Genomic DNA, 25,280 nt, shown 5'->3' on the forward strand with positions numbered 1-25,280 from the left:
AATGAGAGAGAAAGAGAGGAATAAGAGAGAAAGAGAGGAACGAGAGAGAAAGAGAGGAATGAGAGAGAAAGAGAGGAATAAGAGAGAAAGAGAGGAACGAGAGAGAAAGAGAGGAATGAGAGAGAAAGAGGAGAGAGAAAGAGAGGAATGAGAGAGAAAGAGAGGAACGAGAGAGAAAGAGAGGAATGAGAGAGAAAGAGAGGAATGAGAGAGAAAGAGGGGAGGGAGAGAGAAAGAGAGGAATGAGAGAGAAAGAGAGGAATGAGAGAGAAAGAGAGGAATAAGAGAGACAGAGAGGAACGAGAGAGAAAGAGGAGAGAAAGAGAGAAAGAGAGGAATGAGAGAGAAAGAGAGGAACGAGAGAGAAAGAGAGGAATGAGAGAGAAAGAGGGGAGGGATAGAGAAAGAGAGGAATGAGAGAGAAAGAGAGGAATAAGAGAGAAAGAGGGGAACTAGAGAGAAAGAGAGGAATGAGAGAGAAAGAGGAGAGAGAAAAAGAGGAATGAGAGAGAAAGAGAGGAACGAGAGAGAAAGAGAGGAATAAGAGAGAAAGAGAGGAATAAGAGAAAGAGAGGAACGAGAGAGAGAGAGGAATGAGAGAGAAAGAGGAGAGTGAGAGAGAAAGAGAGGAATGAGAGAGAGAGAAAGAGAGGAATAATAGAGAAAGAGAGGAATGAGAGAGAAAGAGGAGAGTGAGAGAGAAAGAGAGGAATAAGAGAGAAAGAGGAATGAGAGAGAAAGAGGGGAGGGATAGAGAAAGAGAGGAATGAGAGAGAAAGAGGGGAGGGATAGAGAAAGAGAGGAGGGAGAGAGAAAGAGAGGATTGAGAGAGGAATGAGAGAGAAAGAGGAATGAGAGAGAAAGAGGGGAGGGATAGAGAAAGAGAGGAATGAGAGAGAAAGAGGAGAGTGAGAGAGAAAGAGAGGAATAAGAGAGAAAGAGAGGAACGAGAGAGAAAGAGGAGAGAAAGAGAGGAATGATAGAGAAAGAGAGGAATGAGAGAGAAAGAGAGGAATAAGAGAGAAAGAGAGGAACGAGATAGAAAGAGGAGAGAAAGAGAGGAATGAGAGAGAAAGAGAGGAACGAGAGAGAAAGAGAGGAATGAGAGAGAAAGAGGAATGAGAGAGAAAGTGAGGAACGAGAGAGAAAGAGGGGAGGGAGAGAGAAAGAGAGGAATGAGAGAGAAAGAGAGGAACGAGAGAGAAAGAGAGGAATGAGAGAGAAAGAGAGGAATGAGAGAGAAAGAGAGGAACGAGAGAGAAAGAGAGGAATGAGAGAGAAAGAGGGGAGGGATAGAGAAAGAGAGGAGGGAGAGAGAAAGAGAGGAATGAGAGAGGAATGAGAGAGAAAGAGAGGAATGAGAGAGAAAGAGGGGAGGGATAGAGAAAGAGAAGAATGAGAGAGAAAGAGGAGAGTGAGAGAGAAAGAGAGGAATAAGAGAGAAAGAGAGGAACGAGAGAGAAAGAGGAGAGAAAGAGAGAAAGAGAGGAATGAGAGAGAAAGAGAGGAATGAGAAAGAGAGGAATAAGAGAGAAAGAGAGGAACGAGAGAGAAAGAGGAGAGAAAGAGAGAAAGAGAGGAATGAGAGAGAAAGAGAGGAACGAGAGAGAAAGAGAGGAATGAGAGAGAAAGAGAGGAATAAGAGAGAAAGAGAGGAATGAGAGAGAAAGAGAGGAACGAGAGAGAAAGAGAGGAATGAGAGAGAAAGAGAGGAATAAAAGAGAAAGAGAGGAACGAGAGAGAAAGAGAGGAATGAGAGAGAAAGAGGAGAGAGAAAGAGAGGAATGAGAGAGAAAGAGAGGAACGAGAGAGAAAGAGAGGAATTAGAGAGAAAAAGAGGAATGAGAGAGAAAGAGATTAACGAGAGAGAAAGAGGGGAGGGAGAGAGAAAGAGAGGAATGAGAGAGAAAGAGAGGAATAAGAGAGACAGAGAGGAACGAGAGAGAAAGAGAGGAATGAGAGAGAAAGAGGGGAGGGATAGAGAAAGAGAGGAGGGAGAGAGAAAGAGAGGAATGAGAGAGGAATGAGAGAGAAAGAGAGGAATGAGAGAGAAAGAGGGGAGGGATAGAGAAAGAGAAGAATGAGAGAGAAAGAGGAGAGTGAGAGAGAAAGAGAGGAATAAGAGAGAAAGAGAGGAACGAGAGAGAAAGGAGAGAAAGAGAGAAAGAGAGGAATGAGAGAGAAAGAGAGGAATGAGAGAGAAAGATAGGAATGAGAGAGAAAGAGGAGAGAGAAAGAGGAACGAGAGAGAAAGAGAGGAACGAGAGAGAAAGAGGAGAGAAAGAGAGAAAGAGAGGAATGAGAAAGAGAGGAATGAGAGAGAAAGAGAGGAATGAGAGAGAAAGAGAGGAATGAGAGAGAAAGAGGAGAGAGAAAGAGAGGAATGAGAGAGAAAGAGAGGAATGAGAGAGAAAGAGAGGAATGAGAGAGAAAGAGAGGAATGAGAGAGAAAGAGGAGAGAGAAAGAGAGGAATGAGAGAGAAAGAGAGGAATGAGAGAGAAAGAGAGGAATGAGAGAGAAAGAGAGGAATGAGAGAGAAAGAGAGGAACGAGAGAGAAAGAGGGGAGGGAGAGAGAAAGAGAGGAATGAGAGAGAAAGAGAGGAATGAGAGAGAAAGAGGAGAATGAGAGAGAAAGAGGAGAGTGAGAGAGAGAGAGGAACAAGAGAGAAAGAGGAGAATGAGAGAGAAAGAGGAGAGTGAGAGAGAGAGAGGAACAAGAGAGAAAGAGGAGAGTGAGAGAGAAAGAGAGGAATGAGAGAGAAAGAGGAGAGTGAGAGAGAAAGAGAGGAATGAGAGAGAAAGAGGGGAGGAATGAGTGAGAAAGAGGAGAAAGAGGTGAATGAGAGAGAAAGAGAGGAATGAGAGAGAAAGAGGAGAGTGAGAAAGAGGAGAGTGAGAGAGAAAGAGAGGAACAAGAGAGAAAGAGGAGAGTGAGAGAGAAAGAGAGGAATGAGAGAGAAAGAGGAGAGTGAGAGAGAAAGAGAGGAATGAGAGAGAAAGAGGAGAGTGAGAGAGAAAGAGAGGAATGAGAGAGAAAGAGGAGAGTGAGAGAGAAAGAAAGGAATGAGAGAGAAAGAGGGGAGGAATGAGTGAGAAAGAGGTGAATGAGAGAGAAAGAGAGGAATGAGAGAGAAAGAGGAGAGTGAGAGAGAAATAGGAGAATGAGAAAGAGGAGAGTGAGAGAGAAAGAGAGGAATGAGAGAGAAAGAGGAGAGTGAGAGAGAAAGAGAGGAATGAGAGAGAAAGAGGAGAGTGAGAGAGAAAGAGGAGAATGAGAGAGAAAGAGGAGAGTGAGAGAGAGAGGAACAAGAGAGAAAGAGGAGAGTGAGAGAGAAAGAGGAGAATGAGAGAGAAAGAGGAGAATGAGAGAGAAATAGGGGAGGGATAGAGAAAGAGAAGAATGAGAGAGAAAGAGAGGAACGAGAGAGAAAGAGGAGAGAAAGAGAGAAAGAGAGGAATGAGAGAGAAAGAGAGGAACGAGAGAGAAAGAGAGGAATGAGAGAGAAAGAGAGGAATAAGAGAGAAAGAGGAACGAGAGAGAAAGAGAGGAATGAGAGAGAAAGAGGAGAGAGAAAGATAGGAATGAGAGAGAAAGAGAGGAACGAGAGAGAAAGAGAGGAATGAGAGAGAAAGAGAGGAATGAGAGAGAAAGAGAGGAACGAGAGAGAAAGAGGGGAGGGAGAGAGAAAGAGAGGAATGAGAGAGAAAGAGAGGAATGAGAGAGAAAGAGAGGAATAAGAGAGACAGAGAGGAACGAGAGAGAAAGAGGAGAGAAAGAGAGAAAGAGAGGAATGAGAGAGAAAGAGAGGAACGAGAGAGAAAGAGGGGAGGGAGAGAGAAAGAGAGGAATGAGAGAGAAAGAGAGGAATGAGAGAGAAAGAGAGGAATAAGAGAGAGAGAGGAACGAGAGAGAAAGAGGAGAGAAAGAGAGAAAGAGAGGAATGAGAGAGAAAGAGGAGAGTGAGAGAGAGAGAGAGAGAGACTTTTAGAGTGAGCAGTCACAGAAAATATGAGCTCCTGAAAATTTAAAAATTTATATGTTTCTTAGTGAAATAAAATGCCAATTTAATAACATAAACATATGTAAAGTAATACTTAAAGTAGTATTTAACGTAATATGAAAAAATAAGAGAAAACATTTTGATTAAATATTATAAAAACACCAAAAGAAGATCCCAAGACCAAAAGAAAAAAGAACACAGAGAGGAAAGGGAAGGAAGGAAAGAAGAGAGAATTAAAGGAAGAAAAGATAAATTAAAAGAAAAGGAAAGAAAGGGAAAAAAGAAAGAGAAAGAAAAGAAAGAAAGGAAGAAGGAAATAAGAGGAAAATAAAGAAAGGAAGAAAATCACAGAGCAAAGGGAAGGAAGGAAAGAAGAGAGAATTAAAGGAAGAGAAGAAAAATATTTGAGAAAAGGAAAGAAAAGGATAAAGAAAGAGAAAGAAAGAAAAGATAGAAGTAAATAAAAGAGGAAAATAAAGGAAGAAAATTACAGAGGTAGAGGTAAGCGTTTTACACTACCATCATTTTATTTTATAATTTTATAGTAATAAATACAAAAAATACTACAAAAATTAAAAGTTCAGCAGTAGTTTGCTTTTAAAAATAAAATAAAAAAGTTCAGTTTACTTTCAAAAAGCAGCCGTTGGCAGTGACAGTTGGAAATTGCAACAAAGTGTAGTAGATTCTCCCGGTTGCCATGGAGACGCGTCAGCGTGCAGAGAGCAGGGAGTTCCAGTACCCGGCTGAACTGCGCAGCGCACAGGCCAGGAAGCATCATAAACTGAGCGTGCTGAGAGAGAACCCGGAGTGTCTGTACACAGACTACTCTGGGACAGGAGACAAGAAGATGAGAAGCAACCTCATCTTCTACACTCAACACCTCAATGCCTGGCACACTGCTGTGTGTAAGACGTACAGCAACGTCACAAAAGAGGGATCTGCCAAGGTAGACAGATCCTCTTAAGAGAAGACTCTGACCCGGACAGCACAGTCTTGAGTATTTAATGCCTACCACAGCGGAACTGTGTTGATCCAGGGCAGTGAGGCTAGCCTGACCTCCTTTGAAAAAAAATATAAACAACTAAAAGAGGCAGCAGAGATTGAAAAAACAAACACTACAGCCAACGACCCCGAGAACACCGACCCTGAAGACCCTGAAGATCGTACCTCAGACTGCACATCACCCGACACCAACCTGCCCACCCCCACGACCCCCAGCGACACCCAGCACATGCGGGAGTGCCTGGCCCTGCTGGAGCTGGAGTTTGTGGAGTTCAGAGAGCTTACACTGGCCAGGCTCACGGAAACCAGCATCACCCAGCAGCTCAGAGATGAGGTGAGCCAGCTCAAGAGAGAGAACAGGGTGGCCATCACCCAGCTGACCAGCGAGATGAAGGACCTGCAGCAGGAGAACGAGAGCCTAAGGACCCAGCTGACCAGTGAGATGAAGGACCTGCAGCAGGAGAACGAGAGCCTAAGGACCCAGCTGACCAGCGTCAAGGAGGAGATGCAGCGCAGAGAGAAAACCACCAACAAGGAGCTGCAGGGATTGAGGGAGCAGCTCCACAGATACACAGCCCCCCCCACCCCTGCTCCCCGTGCTACCACCCTCCCTACACTCCCACCCCCGCTCCCCCCCCGCTCCCCCCCTATTCCCACCCCCGCTCCCCCCCCCCCGCTCCCCCCCTTTTCCCACCCCCGCTGCCCCCCGCACTCCCACACCGGTCCCATCCCCACCCCCGCTCCCCCCCCGGTCCCCCTCCTTTTATTTCATTAAGAATAATATTGGCTGGATTACATGAGTTAATTTACTGTTAGCTGTTGGAACATTCAGGGCCTGTATTCCTCTGCTTTTGGGCTGAAGAGCACAGACCCTGAATTTATTAAAAATACAAAAGATGTCGATGTGATAGTTCTGTTGGAGACATGGTGCCGTGCAGACGCGCTCACACACTGCCCCTCAGGCTACAGGGAGGCGATAGTGCCCTCTATTAAACTGAGCACAGTCCGGCGCGGCAGGGACTCAGGGGGGATTATAGTGTGGTACAGAGAGGAGCTGGCCAGCTACATCAGCCCAGTCAAACAGGGCCAAACACACACATGGCTCAAAATTAACAAGGGAATAGCCCAATGTCAAAATGACATATACCTGTGTGCAGCATACACCCCCCCTTCTGAATCCCCCTATTACAACGAAGAGTATTTTAACACCCTCCACACAGAGATCGGCCATTTCTAGGCCCAGGGGAATGTGCTGCTCTGTGGGGATTTCAATGCCAGGACAGGCTCAGAGCCTGACTGTATTAACACCCAGGGAAACAGCCATGTATTTGGACAGACCCCTCTGTACCTCACACCCACCACAATCCAGAGAAACAACCCTGACCGTGCCGTGAACAAAAATGGGAGAGAATTAGTGCATCTCTGTCAAGCCCTGGGTCTGTACATCGTTAATGGCAGGATCAGAGGGGACTCTTTAGGGAGGTTCACGTTTTGCTCAGCTCTTGGGACTAGTGTAGTCGACTATGCCATCACTGACATGGACCCCTCCTTTCTAAGTGCATTCACTGTCAGGCAACAAACCCCTCTATCGGACCACAATCAAATCACTGTGTTCCTGAAAAGAGGAAGTCAGGCAAGCAACACACAAACACAGCCCAGTAAGCTGTACAATCTGAATCAAACATACAGATGGGCTCCAAACAGCACTGAGGAATATATCAAAGCAATCAGTTCCACTGAAATAACTAACACCATTAACACTTTCCTCAACACTCTGTACCAACCTAATATGACAGGACTAAATCTGTCTGTTAATGACATCAGCAGTCAGATATTTGAAAAAGCAGCCATAATGGCAAATATTAAAAAGACCAAAAAGAAGATCAATCGGAAACAAAAACACACACAGTCATGGTTTGATGATGAATGTAAATCAATACGAACAAATCTAAGAAAATTATCTAATCAAAAACACCATCAACCACAAGACACAGACTTACGTCTGAGGTACTGTGAGACTCTAAAACACTACAAACACACCCTCAAACAGAAAAAACAAAAACACACAAACAAAACCCTCACAGACATTGAAAAATCTGTTGACCAAAATCAGTTCTGGGAAATGTGGAACAATTTAAACCCAACAAAACAACAAGAATTGACGATACAAAATGGAACAGTTTGGAAAAATTATTTTGAAAACCTTTATAAAGATATTCAACAAAAAGATCTAACAGATAAACAAAATGAAACTAGAGAAAAACTGAAATTACTTGAACAATCAATTAAAGATAACCAAAACACAATTGATGTTCCAATCACCCTACAGGAATTAACTAAGAAGCTGCAGGCACTGAAAACCAGAAAAGCCTGCAGCCCTGACAGCATCAGCACTGAGATGCTCAAACACAGCAGCCCTAAATTACAGGAGGCAATGCTTAAATTGTTCAACATGGTACTAAGTACTGGTTACTTCCCTGACATCTGGAACCAAGGGCTTATATCCCCAATTCACAAGAGTGGAGACAAATTCGACCCCAACAACTACCGGGGCATCTGTGTGAGCAGTAATCTGGGGAAGGTATTCTGCAGTATCATCAACGCCCGGATACTGGCCTTCCTTACCGAACACAATGTCTTGAGTAAGAGTCAGATTGGATTCCTACCAAATCACCGCACAACAGATCATATTTACACCCTACACACCCTAATAAACAAACACGTACACCAAAAAAATAAAGGCAAAATTTTCGCCTGCTTCATTGACTTTAAAAAAGCATTTGATTCTATTTGGCATGAAGGTTTATATTACAGAATTCTTCAAAGTGGTGTAGGGGGTAAAATCTATGATATAATAAAATCAATGTACACAGAAAACAAATGTGCAGTCAAAATTGGCAACAAAAGAACTGATTTCTTCACTCAGGGGCGGGGGGTGAGGCAGGGCTGCAGTCTGAGCCCAACACTGTTCAATATTTATATTAACGAGTTGGCTACGATGTTGGAGCAGTCTGCAGACCCCGGCCTTACTCTACACAACACCGAAGTCAAGTTCCTGCTCTATGCAGATGACCTGGTCCTGCTGTCGCCCACAGAGCAGGGGCTGCAGCAGAGCCTGGCACTGCTGGAGCAGTACTGTCAGACCTGGGCCCTGGCAGTAAACTTTAAAAAGACCAAAATAATGATTTTTCAAAAAAAGGCCAGAACTCAGGGAATCAGATACCACTTCACCCTAAACAACACTACACTAGAACACACCTCAGACTACACGTACCTGGGCCTGACTATCAGTGCGTCAGGGAGCTTTAACCTAGCAGTGAATGCACTAAAGGAAAAAGCCAGAAGAGCTTTCTATGCCATCAAAAGAAGATTCTATAAAATCAATATTCCTATCAAAATATGGCTAAAATTAATTGACAGTGTCATCCAGCCCATTGCGCTGTATGGAAGTGAGGTATGGGGTCCACTCAGTCAACAAGACTACACTAAATGGGACAAACACCCAATCGAAACCCTGCATGCTGAACTCTACAAAAACATCCTACAGGTGCAAAGAAAAACACCAAATCATGCATGCAGGGCAGAATTAGGCCGTTACCCAACACTCATAAATATAAAGAAAAGAGCACTAAAGTTTTGGATGCACCTAAAGAAAAGTGAATCAGACTCCCTCCAGTATGAGGCCATGCAAACCCAAGAGCTCAGCCCTGAAAAGAGTCCTCTAAGCCAGCTGGCCCTGAAGCTCACTGCACTGAACCCAACTAATAATACTAAAACAAACCAGCTTCAGGGCAGCACTGCTTACCAGCCCCCAATCAGAGTCAACCAAATTATAAAACTAACCAAAAACTGCTATCTGAAACATTGGGACACAGAAACAAAATCTCAAAATAAACTGGATTGTTATCGGGCCCTAAAAAGAGATTACACTCTGGCAGAGTATCTCTCTACTGTCAGAGATACAAAGCAGAGGCAGATCCTGACCAAGTACAGGCTCAGTGACCACAGCCTGGCCATTGAAAAAGGCCGTCACCGGCAGACCTGGCTTCCTAAAGAAGAAAGGCTCTGTGGTCACTGTGAGACAGGAGAGGTTGAGACAGAGATGCACTTCCTTCTTCAATGTAAAACATACTCAGAAAATAGACAAACTTATTTTAAAAAATTTGCAAATTCCCTCCCAAACTTCCCAAACATGACCAACCCTGAAAAAGTCCCAATCCTCCTGGGAGAGGAGAGAAGCACAGCCCAACTAGCAGCCCAGTATGTGTCTGCATGTCACAGATTGAGGGACACACAATGAGAGCTCTGCACAGAGACACACACACACTTATGTATATACAGTATGTATGTTGTTGTGTATGTAGGCATGTATGTATTAGGTAAATGCTTATTGTCCTGATACATGTTTATTGTTAGTAGTGATATGTGTTTTTTTTGTTTTTTTTTTTTTACTGTACTTTATAAATCAGTTTGTTTATATCTATGTATTCATGATGCATTGTATATATACATGTCTGTATTGTATAATTGCTTTGGCAACACCTGCTATTGTAAGTCATGCCAATAAAGCACCATTGAATTGAATTGAATTGAAAGAGAGGAACGAGAGAGAAAGTGGGGAATGAGAGAGAAAGAGGGGAACGAGAGAGAAAGAGAGGAACGAGAGAGAAAGAGGGGAACGAGAGAGAAAGAGAGGAACGAGAGAGAAAGAGGGGAGTGATAGAGAAAGAGGAACGAGAGAGAAAGAGGGGAACGAGAGAGAAAGAGAGGAACGAGAGAGAAAGAGAGGAACGAGAGAGAAAGTGGGGAATGAGAGAGAAAGAGGGGAACGAGAGAGAAAGAGAGGAACGAGAGAGAAAGAGGGGAACGAGAGAGAAAGAGAGGAACGAGAGAGAAAGAGGGGAGTGATAGAGAAAGAGGAACGAGAGAGAAAGAGGGGAACGAGAGAGAAAGAGAGGAACGAGAGAGAAAGAGAGGAACGAGAGAGAAAGAGAGGAACGAGAGAGAAAGTGGGGAATGAGAGAGAAAGAGGGGAACGAGAGAGAAAGAGAGGAACGAGAGAGAAAGAGGGGAACGAGAGAGAAAGAGAGGAACGAGAGAGAAAGAGGGGAACGAGAGAGAAAGAGAGGAACGAGAGAGAAAGAGGGGAGTGATAGAGAAAGAGGAACGAGAGAGAAAGAGAGGAACGAGAGAGAAAGAGGGGAATGATAGAGAAAGAGGGGAACGAGAGAGAAAGAGAGGAACGAGAGAGAAAGAGGGGAGTGATAGAGAAAGAGAGGAACGAGAGAGAAAGAGGGGAACGAGAGAGAAAGAGGGGAACGAGAGAGAAAGAGAGGAACGAGAGAGAAAGAGGGGAACGAGAGAGAAAGAGAGGAACGAGAGAGAAAGAGGGGAACGAGAGAGAAAGAGAGGAACGAGAGAGAAAGAGGGGAACGAGAGAGAAAGAGGGGAATGATAGAGAAAGAGGGGAACGAGAGAGAAAGAGAGGAACGAGAGAGAAAGAGGGGAGTGATAGAGAAAGAGAGGAACGAGAGAGAAAGAGGGGAGTGATAGAGAAACAGAGGAACGAGAGAGAAAGAGGGGAACGAGAGAGAAAGAGAGGAACGAGAGAGAAAGAGGGGAACGAGAGAGAAAGAGGGGAGTGATAGAGAAAGAGGAACGAGAGAGAAAGAGGGGAACGAGAGAGAAAGAGAGGAACGAGAGAGAAAGAGGAGAACGAGAGAGAAAGAGGGGAACGAGAGAGAAAGAGGGGAACGAGAGAGAAAGAGAGGAACGAGAGAGAAAGTGGGGAATGAGAGAGAAAGAGGGGAACGAGAGAGAAAGAGGGGAGTGATAGAGAAAGAGGAACGAGAGAGAAAGAGGGGAACGAGAGAGAAAGAGAGGAACGAGAGAGAAAGAGAGGAACGAGAGAGAAAGTGGGGAATGAGAGAGAAAGAGGGGAACGAGAGAGAAAGAGAGGAACTAGAGAGAAAGAGGGGAACGAGAGAGAAAGAGAGGAACGAGAGAGAAAGAGGGGAGTGATAGAGAAAGAGGAACGAGAGAGAAAGAGGGGAACGAGAGAGAAAGAGAGGAACGAGAGAGAAAGAGAGGAACGAGAGAGAAAGTGTTGAATGAGAGAGAAAGAGGGGAACGAGAGAGAAAGAGAGGAACGAGAGAGAAAGAGGGGAACGAGAGAGAAAGAGAGGAACGAGAGAGAAAGAGGGGAGTGATAGAGAAAGAGGAACGAGAGAGAAAGAGGGGAACGAGAGAGAAAGAGAGGAACGAGAGAGAAAGAGAGGAACGAGAGAGAAAGAGAGGAACGAGAGAGAAAGTGGGGAATGAGAGAGAAAGAGGGGAACGAGAGAGAAAGAGAGGAACGAGAGAGAAAGAGGGGAACGAGAGAGAAAGAGAGGAACGAGAGAGAAAGAGGGGAACGAGAGAGAAAGAGAGGAACGAGAGAGAAAGAGGGGAGTGATAGAGAAAGAGGAACGAGAGAGAAAGAGAGGAACGAGAGAGAAAGAGGGGAATGATAGAGAAAGAGGGGAACGAGAGAGAAAGAGAGGAACGAGAGAGAAAGAGGGGAGTGATAGAGAAAGAGAGGAACGAGAGAGAAAGAGGGGAACGAGAGAGAAAGAGGGGAACGAGAGAGAAAGAGAGGAACGAGAGAGAAAGAGGGGAACGAGAGAGAAAGAGAGGAACGAGAGAGAAAGAGGGGAACGAGAGAGAAAGAGAGGAACGAGAGAGAAAGAGGGGAACGAGAGAGAAAGAGGGGAATGATAGAGAAAGAGGGGAACGAGAGAGAAAGAGAGGAACGAGAGAGAAAGAGGGGAGTGATAGAGAAAGAGAGGAACGAGAGAGAAAGAGGGGAGTGATAGAGAAACAGAGGAACGAGAGAGAAAGAGGGGAACGAGAGAGAAAGAGGGGAACGAGAGAGAAAGAGGGGAACGAGAGAGAAAGAGAGGAACGAGAGAGAAAGAGGGGAACGAGAGTGTTTGTTTGTTAATAAAACCTGCGCGCCTGTGCCGGCGTTTTCAACAACACCACGTCTGTCTCTCTGTATGCTTGAACAGCAGCTACCCCCACGCGTGACACGAGGAAGAGCCTGTCACAGGGAGTGATAGAGAAAGAGAGGAACGAGAGAGAAAGAGAGGAACGAGAGAGAAAGAGGGGAACGAGAGAGAAAGAGAGGAACGAGAGAGAAAGAGGGGAACGAGAGAGAAACAGGGGAACAAGAGAGAAAGAGAGGAACGAGAGAGAAAGAGAGGAACGAGAGAGAAAGAGAGGAACGAGTGAGAAAGAGAGGAACGAGAGAGAAAGAGAGGAACGAGAGAGAAAGAGAGGAACGAGAGAGAAAGAGAGGAACGAGAGAGAAAGAGGGGAACGAGAGAGAAACAGGGGAACAAGAGAGAAAGAGAGGAACGAGAGAGAAAGAGAGGAACGAGAGTGTTTGTTTGTTAATAAAACCTGCGCGCCTGTGCCGGCGTTTTCAACAACACCACGTCTGTCTCTCTGTATGCTTGAACAGCAGCTACCCCCACGCGTGACACGAGGAAGAGCCTGTCACAGGGAGTGATAGAGAAAGAGAGGAACGAGAGAGAAAGAGAGGAACGAGAGAGAAAGAGGGGAACGAGAGGGAAAGAGAGGAATGAGAGAGAAAGAGAGGAACGAGAGAGAAAGAGGGGAACGAGAGAGAAAGAGGGGAGTGATAGAGAAAGAGAGGAACGAGAGAGAAAGAGAGGAACGAGAGAGAAAGAGAGGAACGAGAGAGAAAGAGGGGATCGAGAGAGAAAGAGAGGAACGAGAGAGAAAGAGGGGAACGAGAGAGAAAGAGGGGAACGAGAGAGAAAGAGAGGAACGAGAGAGAAAGAGGGGAACGAGAGAGAAACAGGGGAACAAGAGAGAAAGAGAGGAACGAGAGAGAAAGAGAGGAACGAGAGAGAAAGAGAGGAACGAGTGAGAAAGAGAGGAACGAGAGAGAAAGAGAGGAACGAGAGAGAAAGAGGGGAACGAGAGAGAAAGAGAGGAACGAGAGAGAAAGAGAGGAACGAGAGTGTTTGTTTGTTAATAAAACCTGCGCGCCTGTGCCGGCGTTTTCAACAACACCACGTCTGTCTCTCTGTATGCTTGAACAGCAGCTACCCCCACGCGTGACACGAGGAAGAGCCTGTCACAGGGAGTGATAGAGAAAGAGAGGAACGAGAGAGAAAGAGAGGAACGAGAGAGAAAGAGGGGAACGAGAGAGAAAGAGAGGAACGAGAGAGAAAGAGAGGAACGAGAGAGAAAGAGAGGAACGAGAGAGAAAGAGAGGAATGAGAGAGAAAGAGGGGAACGAGAGAGAAAGAGAGGAACGAGAGAGAAAGAGAGGAATGAGAGAGAAAGAGGGGAACGAGAGAGAAAGAGGGGAACGAGAGAGAAAGAGAGGAACGAGAGAGAGAAAGAGAGGAACGAGTGAGAAAGAGAGGAACGAGAGAGAAAGAGAGGAACGAGAGAGAAAGAGGAGAGTGATAGAGAAAGAGAGGAATGAGAGAGAAAGAGGAGAACGAGAGAGAAAGAGGGGAACGAGAGAGAAAGAGAGGAACGAGAGAGAAAGAGAGGAACGAGAGAGAAAGAGAGGAACGAGAGAGAAAGAGAGGAACGAGAGAGAAAGAGAGGAATGAGAGAGAAAGAGGGGAACGAGAGAGAAAGAGGGGAACGAGAGAGAAAGAGAGGAACGAGAGAGAGAAAGAGAGGAACGAGTGAGAAAGAGAGGAACGAGAGAGAAAGAGAGGAACGAGAGAGAAAGAGGAGAGTGATAGAGAAAGAGAGGAATGAGAGAGAAAGAGGAGAACGAGAGAGAAAGAGGGGAACGAGAGAGAAAGAGAGGAACGAGAGAGAAAGAGAGGAACGAGAGAGAAAGAGGGGAACGAGAGAGAAAGAGGAGAGTGAGAGAGAAAGAGAGGAACAAGAGAAAGAGGAGAGTGAGAGAGAAAGAGAGGAATGAGAGAGAAAGAGGAGAGTGAGAGAGAAAGAGGAGAGTGAGAGAGAAAGAGAGGAATGAGAGAGAAAGAGGGGAGGAATGAGTGAGAAAGAGGTGAATGAGAGAGAAAGAGAGGAACGAGAGAGAAAGAGGAGAGTCAGAGAGAAAGAGAGGAACGAGAGAGAAAGAGGGGAACGAGAGAGAAAGAGGGGAGTGATAGAGAAAGAGAGGAACGAGAGAGAAAGAGGGGAACGAGAGAGAAAGAGGGGAGTGATAGAGAAAGAGAGGAACGAGAGAGAGAAAGAGGGGAACGAGAGAGAAAGAGGAACGAGAGAGAAAGAGAGGAACGAGAGAGAGAAAGAGGGGAACGAGAGAGAAAGAGGGGAACGAGAGAGAAAGAGAGGAACGAGAGAGAAAGAGAGGAACGAGAGAGAAAGAGAGGAACGAGAGAGAAAGAGGGGAGTGATAGAGAAAGAGAGGAACGAGAGAGAAAGAGGGGAACGAGAGAGAAAGAGGGGAGTGATAGAGAAAGAGAGGAACGAGAGAGAAAGAGGGGAACGAGAGAGAAAGAGGGGAGTGATAGAGAAAGAGAGGAACGAGAGAGAGAAAGAGGGGAACGAGAGAGAAAGAGGAACGAGAGAGAAAGAGAGGAACGAGAGAGAGAAAGAGGGGAACGAGAGAGAGAAAGAGAGGAACGAGAGAGAAAGAGAGGAACGAGAGATAAAGAGAGGAACGAGAGAGAAAGTGGGGAATGAGAGAGAAAGAGGGGAACGAGAGAGAAAGAGAGGAACGAGAGAGAAAGAGGGGAGTGATAGAGAAAGAGAGGAACGAGAGAGAGAAAGAGGGGAACGAGAGAGAAAGAGGAACGAGAGAGAAAGAGAGGAACGAGAGAGAGAAAGAGGGGAACGAGAGAGAGAAAGAGAGGAACGAGAGAGAAAGAGAGGAACGAGAGAGAAAGAGAGGAACGAGAGAGAAAGTGGGGAATGAGAGAGAAAGAGGGGAACGAGAGAGAAAGAGAGGAACGAGAGAGAAAGAGGGGAGTGATAGAGAAAGAGAGGAACGAGAGAGAGAAAGAGGGGAACGAGAGAGAAAGAGGAACGAGAGAGAAAGAGAGGAACGAGAGAGAGAAAGAGGGGAACGAGAGAGAGAAATAGAGGAACGAGAGAGAAAGAGAGGAACGAGAGAGAAAGAGAGGAACGAGAGAGAAAGAGAGGAACGAGAGAGAAAGAGAGGAACGAGAGAGAAAGTGGGGAATGAGAGAGAAAGAGGGGAACGAGAGAGAAAGAGAGGAACGAGAGAGAAAGAGGGGAACGAGAGAGAAAGATGGGAACGAGAGAGAAAGAGGGGAACGATAGAGAAAGAGAGGAACGAGAGAGAAAGAAAGGAACGAGAGAGAAAGAGGGGAGTGATAGAGAAAGAGAGGAACGAGAGAGAGAAAGTGGGGAACGAGAGAGAAAGAGGAACGAGAGAGAAAGAGAGGAACGAGAGAGAGAAAGAGGGGAACGAGAGAGAGAAAGAGAGGAACGAGAGAGAAAGAGAGGAACGAGAGAGAAAGAGAGGAACGAGAGAGAAAGTGGGGAATGAGAGAGAAAGAGGGGAACGAGAGAGAAAGAGAGGAACGAGAGAGAAAGAGGGGAACGAGAGAGAAAGAGAGGAACGAGAGAGAAAGAGGGGAACGAGAGAGAAAGAGGAGAACGAGAGAGAAAGAGGGGAACGAGAGAGAAAGAGGTGAACGAGAGAGAAAGTGGGGAATGAGAGAGAAAGAGGGGAACGAGAGAGAAAGAGGGGAGTGATAGAGAAAGAGGAACGAGAGAGAAAGAGGGGAACGAGAGAGAAAGAGAGGAACGAGAGAGAAAGAGAGGAACGAGAGAGAAAGAGAGGAACGAGAGAGAAAGTGGGGAATGAGAGAGAAAGAGGGGAACGAGAGAGAAAGAGGGGAGTGATAGAGAAAGAGGAACGAGAGAGAAAGAGGGGAACGAGAGAGAAAGAGAGGAACGAGAGAGAAAGAGAGGAACGAGAGAGAAAGAGAGGAACGAGAGAGAAAGAGGGGAACGAGAGAGAAAGAGAGGAACGAGAGAGAAAGTGGGGAATGAGAGAGAAAGAGGGGAACGAGAGAGAAAGAGGGGAGTGATAGAGAAAGAGGAACGAGAGAGAAAGAGGGGAACGAGAGAGAAAGAGAGGAACGAGAGAGAAAGAGAGGAACGAGAGAGAAAGAGAGGAACGAGAGAGAAAGTGGGGAATGAGAGAGAAAGAGGGGAACGAGAGAGAAAGAGAGGAACGAGAGAGAAAGAGGGGAACGAGAGAGAAAGAGAGGAACGAGAGAGAAAGAGGGGAGTGATAGAGAAAGAGGAACGAGAGAGAAAGAGGGGAACGAGAGAGAAAGAGAGGAACGAGAGAGAAAGAGAGGAACGAGAGAGAAAGTGGGGAATGAGAGAGAAAGAGGGGAACGAGAGAGAAAGAGAGGAACGAGAGAGAAAGAGAGGAACGAGAGAGAAACAGGGGAACAAGAGAGAAAGAGAGGAACGAGAGAGAAAGAGAGGAACGAGAGAGAAAGAGAGGAATGAGAGAGAAAGAGGGGAACGAGAGAGAAAGAGGGGAACGAGAGAGAAACAGGGGAACAAGAGAGAAAGAGAGGAACGAGAGAGAAAGAGAGGAACGAGAGAGAAAGAGAGGAACGAGAGAGAAAGAGGGGAACGAGAGAGAAAGAGAGGAACGAGAGAGAAAGAGGGGAACGAGAGAGAAACAGGGGAACAAGAGAGAAAGAGAGGAACGAGAGAGAAAGAGAGGAACGAGAGAGAAAGAGAGGAATGAGAGAGAAAGAGGGGAACGAGAGAGAAAGAGGGGAACGAGAGAGAAAGAGAGGAACGAGAGAGAAAGAGAGGAACGAGAGAGAAAGAGGGGAACGAGAGAGAAAGAGGGGAACGAGAGAGAAAGAGGGGAACGAGAGAGAAAGAGGGGAGTGATAGAGAAAGAGAGGAACGAGAGAGAAAGAGAGGAACGAGAGAGAAAGAGAGGAACGAGAGAGAAAGAGGGGAATGAGAGAGAAAGAGAGGAACGAGAGAGAAAGAGGGGAACGAGAGAGAAAGAGGGGAACGAGAGAGAAAGAGAGGAACGAGAGAGAAAGAGAGGAACGAGAGAGAAAGAGGGGAACGAGAGAGAAAGAGGGGAACGAGAGAGAAAGAGGGGAACGAGAGAGAAAGAGGGGAGTGATAGAGAAAGAGAGGAACGAGAGAGAAAGAGAGGAACGAGAGAGAAAGAGAGGAACGAGAGAGAAAGAGAGGAATGAGAGAGAAAGAGGGGAACGAGAGAGAAAGAGGGGAACGAGAGAGAAAGAGAGGAACGAGAGAGAAAGAGAGGAACGAGAGAGAAAGAGGGGAACGAGAGAGAAAGAGGGGAACGAGAGAGAAAGAGAGGAACGAGAGAGAAAGAGGGGAACGAGAGAGAAAGAGGGGAACGAGAGAGAAAGAGGGGAGTGATAGAGAAAGAGAGGAACGAGAGAGAAAGAGAGGAACGAGAGAGAAAGAGAGGAACGAGAGAGAAAGAGGGGAATGAGAGAGAAAGAGAGGAACGAGAGAGAAAGAGGGGAACGAGAGAGAAAGAGGGGAACGAGAGAGAAAGAGAGGAACGAGAGAGAAAGAGAGGAACGAGAGAGAAAGAGGGGAACAAGAGAGAAAGAGGGGAACGAGAGAGAAAGAGAGGAACGAGAGAGAAAGAGGGGAACGAGAGAGAAAGAGGGGAACGAGAGAGAAAGAGGGGAGTGATAGAGAAAGAGAGGAACGAGAGAGAAAGAGAGGAACGAGAGAGAAAGAGAGGAACGAGAGAGAAAGAGGGGAACGAGAGAGAAAGAGAGGAACAAGAGAGAGAAAGAGAGGAAAGAGAGAGAAAGAGAGGAACGAGTGAGAAAGAGAGGAACGAGAGAGAAAGAGAGGAACGAGAGAGAAAGAGAGGAACGAGAGAGAAAGAGGGGAACGAGAGAGAAAGAGAGGAACGAGAGAGAAAGAGAGGAACGAGAGAGAAAGAGAGGAACGAGTGAGAAAGAGAGGAACGAGTGAGAGAGGAACGAGAGAGAAAGAGGGGAACGAGAGAGAAAGAGAGGAACGAGAGAGAAAGAGAGGAACGAGAGAGAAAGAGAGGAACGAGAGAGAAAGAGGGGAATGAGAGAGAAAGAGAGGAACGAGAGAGAAAGAGGGGAACGAGAGAGAAAGAGGGGAACGAGAGAGAAAGAGAGGAACGAGAGAGAAAGAGAGGAACGAGAGAGAAAGAGGGGAACAAGAGAGAAAGAGGGGAACGAGAGAGAAAGAGAGGAACGAGAGAGAAAGAGGGGAACGAGAGAGAAAGAGGGGAACGAGAGAGAAAGAGGGGAGTGATAGAGAAAGAGAGGAACGAGAGAGAAAGAGAGGAACGAGAGAGAAAGAGAGGAACGAGAGAGAAAGAGGGGAACGAGAGAGAAAGAGAGGAACAAGAGAGAGAAAGAGAGGAAAGAGAGAGAAAGAGAGGAACGAGAGAGAAAGAGGGGAACGAGAGAGAAAGAGAGGAACGAGAGAGAAAGAGGGGAACGAGAGAGAAAGAGGGGAATGATAGAGAAAGAGGGGAACGAGAGAGAAAGAGAGGAACGAGAGAGAAAGAGGGGAGTGATAGAGAAAGAGAGGAACGAGAGAGAAAGAGGGGAGTGATAGAGAAACAGAGGAACGAGAGAGAAAGAGGGGAACGAGAGAGAAAGAGAGGAACGAGAGAGAAAGAGGGGAACGAGAGAGAAAGAGGGGAGTGATAGAGAAAGAGGAACGAGAGAGAAAGAGGGGAACGAGAGAGAAAGAGAGGAACGAGAGAGAAAGAGGAGAACGAGAGAGAAAGAGGGGAACGAGAGAGAAAGAGGGGAACGAGAGAGAAAGAGAGGAACGAGAGAGAAAGTGGGGAATGAGAGAGAAAGAGGGGAACGAGAGAGAAAGAGGGGAGTGATAGAGAAAGAGGAACGAGAGAGAAAGAGGGGAACGAGAGAGAAAGAGAGGAACGAGAGAGAAAGAGAGGAACGAGAGAGAAAGTGGGGAATGAGAGAGAAAGAGGGGAACGAGAGAGAAAGAGAGGAACGAGAGAGAAAGAGGGGAACGAGAGAGAAAGAGAGGAACGAGAGAGAAAGAGGGGAGTGATAGAGAAAGAGGAACGAGAGAGAAAGAGGGGAACGAGAGAGAAAGAGAGGAACGAGAGAGAAAGAGAGGAACGAGAGAGAAAGTGTTGAATGAGAGAGAAAGAGGGGAACGAGAGAGAAAGAGAGGAACGAGAGAGAAAGAGGGGAACGAGAGAGAAAGAGAGGAACGAGAGAGAAAGAGGGGAGTGATAGAGAAAGAGGAACGAGAGAGAAAGAGGGGAACGAGAGAGAAAGAGAGGAACGAGAGAGAAAGAGAGGAACGAGAGAGAAAGAGAGGAACGAGAGAGAAAGTGGGGAATGAGAGAGAAAGAGGGGAACGAGAGAGAAAGAGAGGAACGAGAGAGAAAGAGGGGAACGAGAGAGAAAGAGAGGAACGAGAGAGAAAGAGGGGAACGAGAGAGAAAGAGAGGAACGAGAGAGAAAGAGGGGAGTGATAGAGAAAGAGGAACGAGAGAGAAAGAGAGGAACGAGAGAGAAAGAGGGGAATGATAGAGAAAGAGGGGAACGAGAGAGAAAGAGAGGAACGAGAGAGAAAGAGGGGAGTGATAGAGAAAGAGAGGAACGAGAGAGAAAGAGGGGAACGAGAGAGAAAGAGGGGAACGAGAGAGAAAGAGAGGAACGAGAGAGAAAGAGGGGAACGAGAGAGAAAGAGAGGAACGAGAGAGAAAGAGGGGAACGAGAGAGAAAGAGAGGAACGAGAGAGAAAGAGGGGAACGAGAGAGAAAGAGGGGAATGATAGAGAAAGAGGGGAACGAGAGAGAAAGAGAGGAACGAGAGAGAAAGAGGGGAGTGATAGAGAAAGAGAGGAACGAGAGAGAAAGAGGGGAGTGATAGAGAAACAGAGGAACGAGAGAGAAAGAGGGGAACGAGAGAGAAAGAGGGGAACGAGAGAGAAAGAGAGGAACGAGAGAGAAAGAGAGGAACGAGAGAGAAAGAGAGGAACGAGAGAGAAAGAGAGGAACGAGAGAGAAAGAGGGGAACGAGAGAGAAAGAGAGGAACGAGAGAGAAAGAGAGGAACGAGAGTGTTTGTTTGTTAATAAAACCTGCGCGCCTGTGCCGGCGTTTTCAACAACACCACGTCTGTCTCTCTGTATGCTTGAACAGCAGCTACCCCCACGCGTGACACGAGGAAGAGCCTGTCACAGGGAGTGATAGAGAAAGAGAGGAACGAGAGAGAAAGAGAGGAACGAGAGAGAAAGAGGGGAACGAGAGAGAAAGAGAGGAACGAGAGAGAAAGAGGGGAACGAGAGAGAAACAGGGGAACAAGAGAGAAAGAGAGGAACGAGAGAGAAAGAGAGGAACGAGAGAGAAAGAGAGGAACGAGTGAGAAAGAGAGGAACGAGAGAGAAAGAGAGGAACGAGAGAGAAAGAGGGGAACGAGAGAGAAAGAGGGGAGTGATAGAGAAAGAGAGGAACGAGAGAGAAAGAGGGGAACGAGAGGGTAAGAGAGGAATTAGAGAGAAAGAGAGGAACGAGAGAGAAAGAGGGGAACGAGAGAGAAAGAGAGGAACGAGAGAGAAAGAGGGGAACGAGAGAGAAAGAGAGGAACGAGAGAGAAAGAGAGGAACGAGAGAGAAAGAGAGGAACGAGAGAGAAAGAGGGGAACGAGAGAGAAAGAGAGGAACGAGAGAGAAAGAGAGGAACGAGAGTGTTTGTTTGTTAATAAAACCTGCGCGCCTGTGCCGGCGTTTTCAACAACACCACGTCTGTCTCTCTGTATGCTTGAACAGCAGCTACCCCCACGCGTGACACGAGGAAGAGCCTGTCACAGGGAGTGATAGAGAAAGAGAGGAACGAGAGAGAAAGAGAGGAACGAGAGAGAAAGAGGGGAACGAGAGGGAAAGAGAGGAATGAGAGAGAAAGAGAGGAACGAGAGAGAAAGAGGGGAACGAGAGAGAAAGAGGGGAGTGATAGAGAAAGAGAGGAACGAGAGAGAAAGAGAGGAACGAGAGAGAAAGAGAGGAATGAGAGAGAAAGAGGAGAGTCAGAGAGAAAGAGAGGAACGAGAGAGAAAGAGAGGAACGAGAGAGAAAGAGGGGAACGAGAGGGAAAGAGAGGAATGAGAGAGAAAGAGAGGAACGAGAGAGAAAGAGGGGAACGAGAGAGAAAGAGGGGAGTGATAGAGAAAGAGAGGAACGAGAGAGAAAGAGGGGAACGAGAGGGTAAGAGAGGAATTAGAGAGAAAGAGAGGAACGAGAGAGAAAGAGGGGAACGAGAGAGAAAGAGAGGAACGAGAGAGAAAGAGGGGAACGAGAGAGAAAGAGAGGAACGAGAGAGAAAGAGAGGAACGAGAGAGAAAGAGAGGAACGAGAGAGAAAGAGAGGAACGAGAGAGAAAGAGGGGAACGAGAGAGAAAGAGAGGAACGAGAGAGAAAGAGAGGAACGAGAGAGAAAAAGGAACGAGAGAGAAAGAGAGGAACGAGAGTGTTTGTTTGTTAATAAAACCTGCGCGCCTGTGCCGGCGTTTTCAACAACACCACGTCTGTCTCTCTGTATGCTTGAACAGCAGCTACCCCCACGCGTGACACGAGGAAGAGCCTGTCACAGGGAGTGATAGAGAAAGAGAGGAACGAGAGAGAAAGAGAGGAACGAGAGAGAAAGAGGGGAACGAGAGAGAAAGAGAGGAACGAGAGAGAAAGAGGGGAACGAGAGAGAAACAGGGGAACAAGAGAGAAAGAGAGGAACGAGAGAGAAAGAGAGGAACGAGAGTGTTTGTTTGTTAATAAAACCTGCGCGCCTGTGCCGGCGTTTTCAACAACACCACGTCTGTCTCTCTGTATGCTTGAACAGCAGCTACCCCCACGCGTGACACGAGGAAGAGCCTGTCACAGGGAGTGATAGAGAAAGAGAGGAACGAGAGAGAAAGAGAGGAACGAGAGAGAAAGAGGGGAACGAGAGGGAAAGAGAGGAATGAGAGAGAAAGAGGGGAACGAGAGAGAAAGAGAGGAACGAGAGAGAAAGAGAGGAATGAGAGAGAAAGAGAGGAACGAGAGAGAAAGAGGGGAACGAGAGAGAAAGAGGGGAGTGATAGAGAAAGAGAGGAACGAGAGAGAAAGAGAGGAACGAGAGAGAAAGAGAGGAATGAGAGAGAAAGAGGGGAACGAGAGAGAAAGAGGGGAACGAGAGAGAAAGAGAGGAACGAGAGAGAGAAAGAGAGGAACGAGTGAGAAAGAGAGGAACGAGAGAGAAAGAGAGGAACGAGAGAGAAAGAGGAGAGTGATAGAGAAAGAGAGGAATGAGAGAGAAAGAGGAGAACGAGAGAGAAAGAGGGGAACGAGAGAGAAAGAGAGGAACGAGAGAGAAAGAGAGGAACGAGAGAGAAAGAGGGGAACGAGAGAGAAAGAGGAGAGTGAGAGAGAAAGAGAGGAACAAGAGAAAGAGGAGAGTGAGAGAGAAAGAGAGGAATGAGAGAGAAAGAGGAGAGTGAGAGAGAAAGAGGAGAGTGAGAGAGAAAGAGAGGAATGAGAGAGAAAGAGGGGAGGAATGAGTGAGAAAGAGGTGAATGAGAGAGAAAGAGAGGAACGAGAGAGAAAGAGAGGAACGAGAGAGAAAGAGGGGAACGAGAGAGAAAGAGGGGAGTGATAGAGAAAGAGAGGAACGAGAGAGAAAGAGGGGAACGAGAGAGAAAGAGGGGAGTGATAGAGAAAGAGAGGAACGAGAGAGAGAAAGAGGGGAACGAGAGAGAAAGAGGAACGAGAGAGAAAGAGAGGAACGAGAGAGAGAAAGAGGGGAACGAGAGAGAAAGAGGGGAACGAGAGAGAAAGAGAGGAACGAGAGAGAAAGAGAGGAACGAGAGAGAAAGAGAGGAACGAGAGAGAAAGAGGGGAGTGATAGAGAAAGAGAGGAACGAGAGAGAAAGAGGGGAACGAGAGAGAAAGAGGGGAGTGATAGAGAAAGAGAGGAACGAGAGAGAAAGAGGGGAACGAGAGAGAAAGAGGGGAGTGATAGAGAAAGAGAGGAACGAGAGAGAGAAAGAGGGGAACGAGAGAGAAAGAGGAACGAGAGAGAAAGAGAGGAACGAGAGAGAGAAAGAGGGGAACGAGAGAGAGAAAGAGAGGAACGAGAGAGAAAGAGAGGAACGAGAGAGAAAGAGAGGAACGAGAGAGAAAGTGGGGAATGAGAGAGAAAGAGGGGAACGAGAGAGAAAGAGAGGAACGAGAGAGAAAGAGGGGAGTGATAGAGAAAGAGAGGAACGAGAGAGAGAAAGAGGGGAACGAGAGAGAAAGAGGAACGAGAGAGAAAGAGAGGAACGAGAGAGAGAAAGAGGGGAACGAGAGAGAGAAAGAGAGGAACGAGAGAGAAAGAGAGGAACGAGAGAGAAAGAGAGGAACGAGAGAGAAAGTGGGGAATGAGAGAGAAAGAGGGGAACGAGAGAGAAAGAGAGGAACGAGAGAGAAAGAGGGGAGTGATAGAGAAAGAGAGGAACGAGAGAGAGAAAGAGGGGAACGAGAGAGAAAGAGGAACGAGAGAGAAAGAGAGGAACGAGAGAGAGAAAGAGAGGAACGAGAGAGAAAGAGAGGAACGAGAGAGAAAGAGAGGAACGAGAGAGAAAGAGAGGAACGAGAGAGAAAGAGAGGAACGAGAGAGAAAGTGGGGAATGAGAGAGAAAGAGGGGAACGAGAGAGAAAGAGAGGAACGAGAGAGAAAGAGGGGAACGAGAGAGAAAGATGGGAACGAGAGAGAAAGAGGGGAACGATAGAGAAAGAGAGGAACGAGAGAGAAAGAAAGGAACGAGAGAGAAAGAGGGGAGTGATAGAGAAAGAGAGGAACGAGAGAGAGAAAGTGGGGAACGAGAGAGAAAGAGGAACGAGAGAGAAAGAGAGGAACGAGAGAGAGAAAGAGGGGAACGAGAGAGAGAAAGAGAGGAACGAGAGAGAAAGAGAGGAACGAGAGAGAAAGAGAGGAACGAGAGAGAAAGTGGGGAATGAGAGAGAAAGAGGGGAACGAGAGAGAAAGAGAGGAACGAGAGAGAAAGAGGGGAACGAGAGAGAAAGAGAGGAACGAGAGAGAAAGAGGGGAACGAGAGAGAAAGAGGAGAACGAGAGAGAAAGAGGGGAACGAGAGAGAAAGAGGGGAACGAGAGAGAAAGTGGGGAATGAGAGAGAAAGAGAGGAACGAGAGAGAAAGAGGGGAGTGATAGAGAAAGAGGAACGAGAGAGAAAGAGGGGAACGAGAGAGAAAGAGAGGAACGAGAGAGAAAGAGAGGAACGAGAGAGAAAGAGAGGAACGAGAGAGAAAGTGGGGAATGAGAGAGAAAGAGGGGAACGAGAGAGAAAGAGGGGAGTGATAGAGAAAGAGGAACGAGAGAGAAAGAGGGGAACGAGAGAGAAAGAGAGGAACGAGAGAGAAAGAGAGGAACGAGAGAGAAAGAGAGGAACGAGAGAGAAAGAGGGGAACGAGAGAGAAAGAGAGGAACGAGAGAGAAAGTGGGGAATGAGAGAGAAAGAGGGGAACGAGAGAGAAAGAGGGGAGTGATAGAGAAAGAGGAACGAGAGAGAAAGAGGGGAACGAGAGAGAAAGAGAGGAACGAGAGAGAAAGAGAGGAACGAGAGAGAAAGAGAGGAACGAGAGAGAAAGTGGGGAATGAGAGAGAAAGAGGGGAACGAGAGAGAAAGAGAGGAACGAGAGAGAAAGAGGGGAACGAGAGAGAAAGAGAGGAACGAGAGAGAAAGAGGGGAGTGATAGAGAAAGAGGAACGAGAGAGAAAGAGGGGAACGAGAGAGAAAGAGAGGAACGAGAGAGAAAGAGAGGAACGAGAGAGAAAGTGGGGAATGAGAGAGAAAGAGGGGAACGAGAGAGAAAGAGAGGAACGAGAGAGAAAGAGAGGAACGAGAGAGAAACAGGGGAACAAGAGAGAAAGAGAGGAACGAGAGAGAAAGAGAGGAACGAGAGAGAAAGAGAGGAATGAGAGAGAAAGAGGGGAACGAGAGAGAAAGAGGGGAACGAGAGAGAAACAGGGGAACAAGAGAGAAAGAGAGGAACGAGAGAGAAAGAGAGGAACGAGAGAGAAAGAGAGGAACGAGAGAGAAAGAGGGGAACGAGAGAGAAAGAGAGGAACGAGAGAGAAAGAGGGGAACGAGAGAGAAACAGGGGAACAAGAGAGAAAGAGAGGAACGAGAGAGAAATAGAGGAACGAGAGAGAAAGAGAGGAATGAGAGAGAAAGAGGGGAACGAGAGAGAAAGAGGGGAACGAGAG

The 25,280-nt window shown here is 46.9% G+C and overlaps 2 protein-coding genes across 2 annotated transcripts; both read left to right on the forward strand.

Moving 5' to 3' along the window:
* Positions 1–14,039: 14,039 nt before the first annotated feature.
* On the forward strand, positions 14,040–14,677 carry LOC131721185 (histone-lysine N-methyltransferase, H3 lysine-79 specific-like; the record flags this gene model as incomplete). The annotated part of the gene is made up of 2 exons (XM_059014515.1): positions 14,040–14,153; positions 14,201–14,677. Coding segments are annotated over exons 1-2 (591 nt in total), but the record flags the coding sequence as incomplete, so codon positions are not given.
* Positions 14,678–22,047: 7,370 nt separating this feature from the next.
* LOC131721149 (uncharacterized) lies at positions 22,048–23,123 on the forward strand (the record flags this gene model as incomplete). Its single annotated transcript, XM_059014369.1, is given in 3 exon segments — positions 22,048–22,263; positions 22,265–22,469; positions 22,594–23,123. Coding segments are annotated over 3 exon segments (951 nt in total), but the record flags the coding sequence as incomplete, so codon positions are not given.
* Positions 23,124–25,280: the final 2,157 nt, after the last annotated feature.

The sequence above is a fragment of the Acipenser ruthenus genome, chromosome 48, assembly GCF_902713425.1.
Source record: "Acipenser ruthenus chromosome 48, fAciRut3.2 maternal haplotype, whole genome shotgun sequence".
In the NCBI taxonomy this organism is placed as follows: domain Eukaryota; kingdom Metazoa; phylum Chordata; class Actinopteri; order Acipenseriformes; family Acipenseridae; genus Acipenser; species Acipenser ruthenus.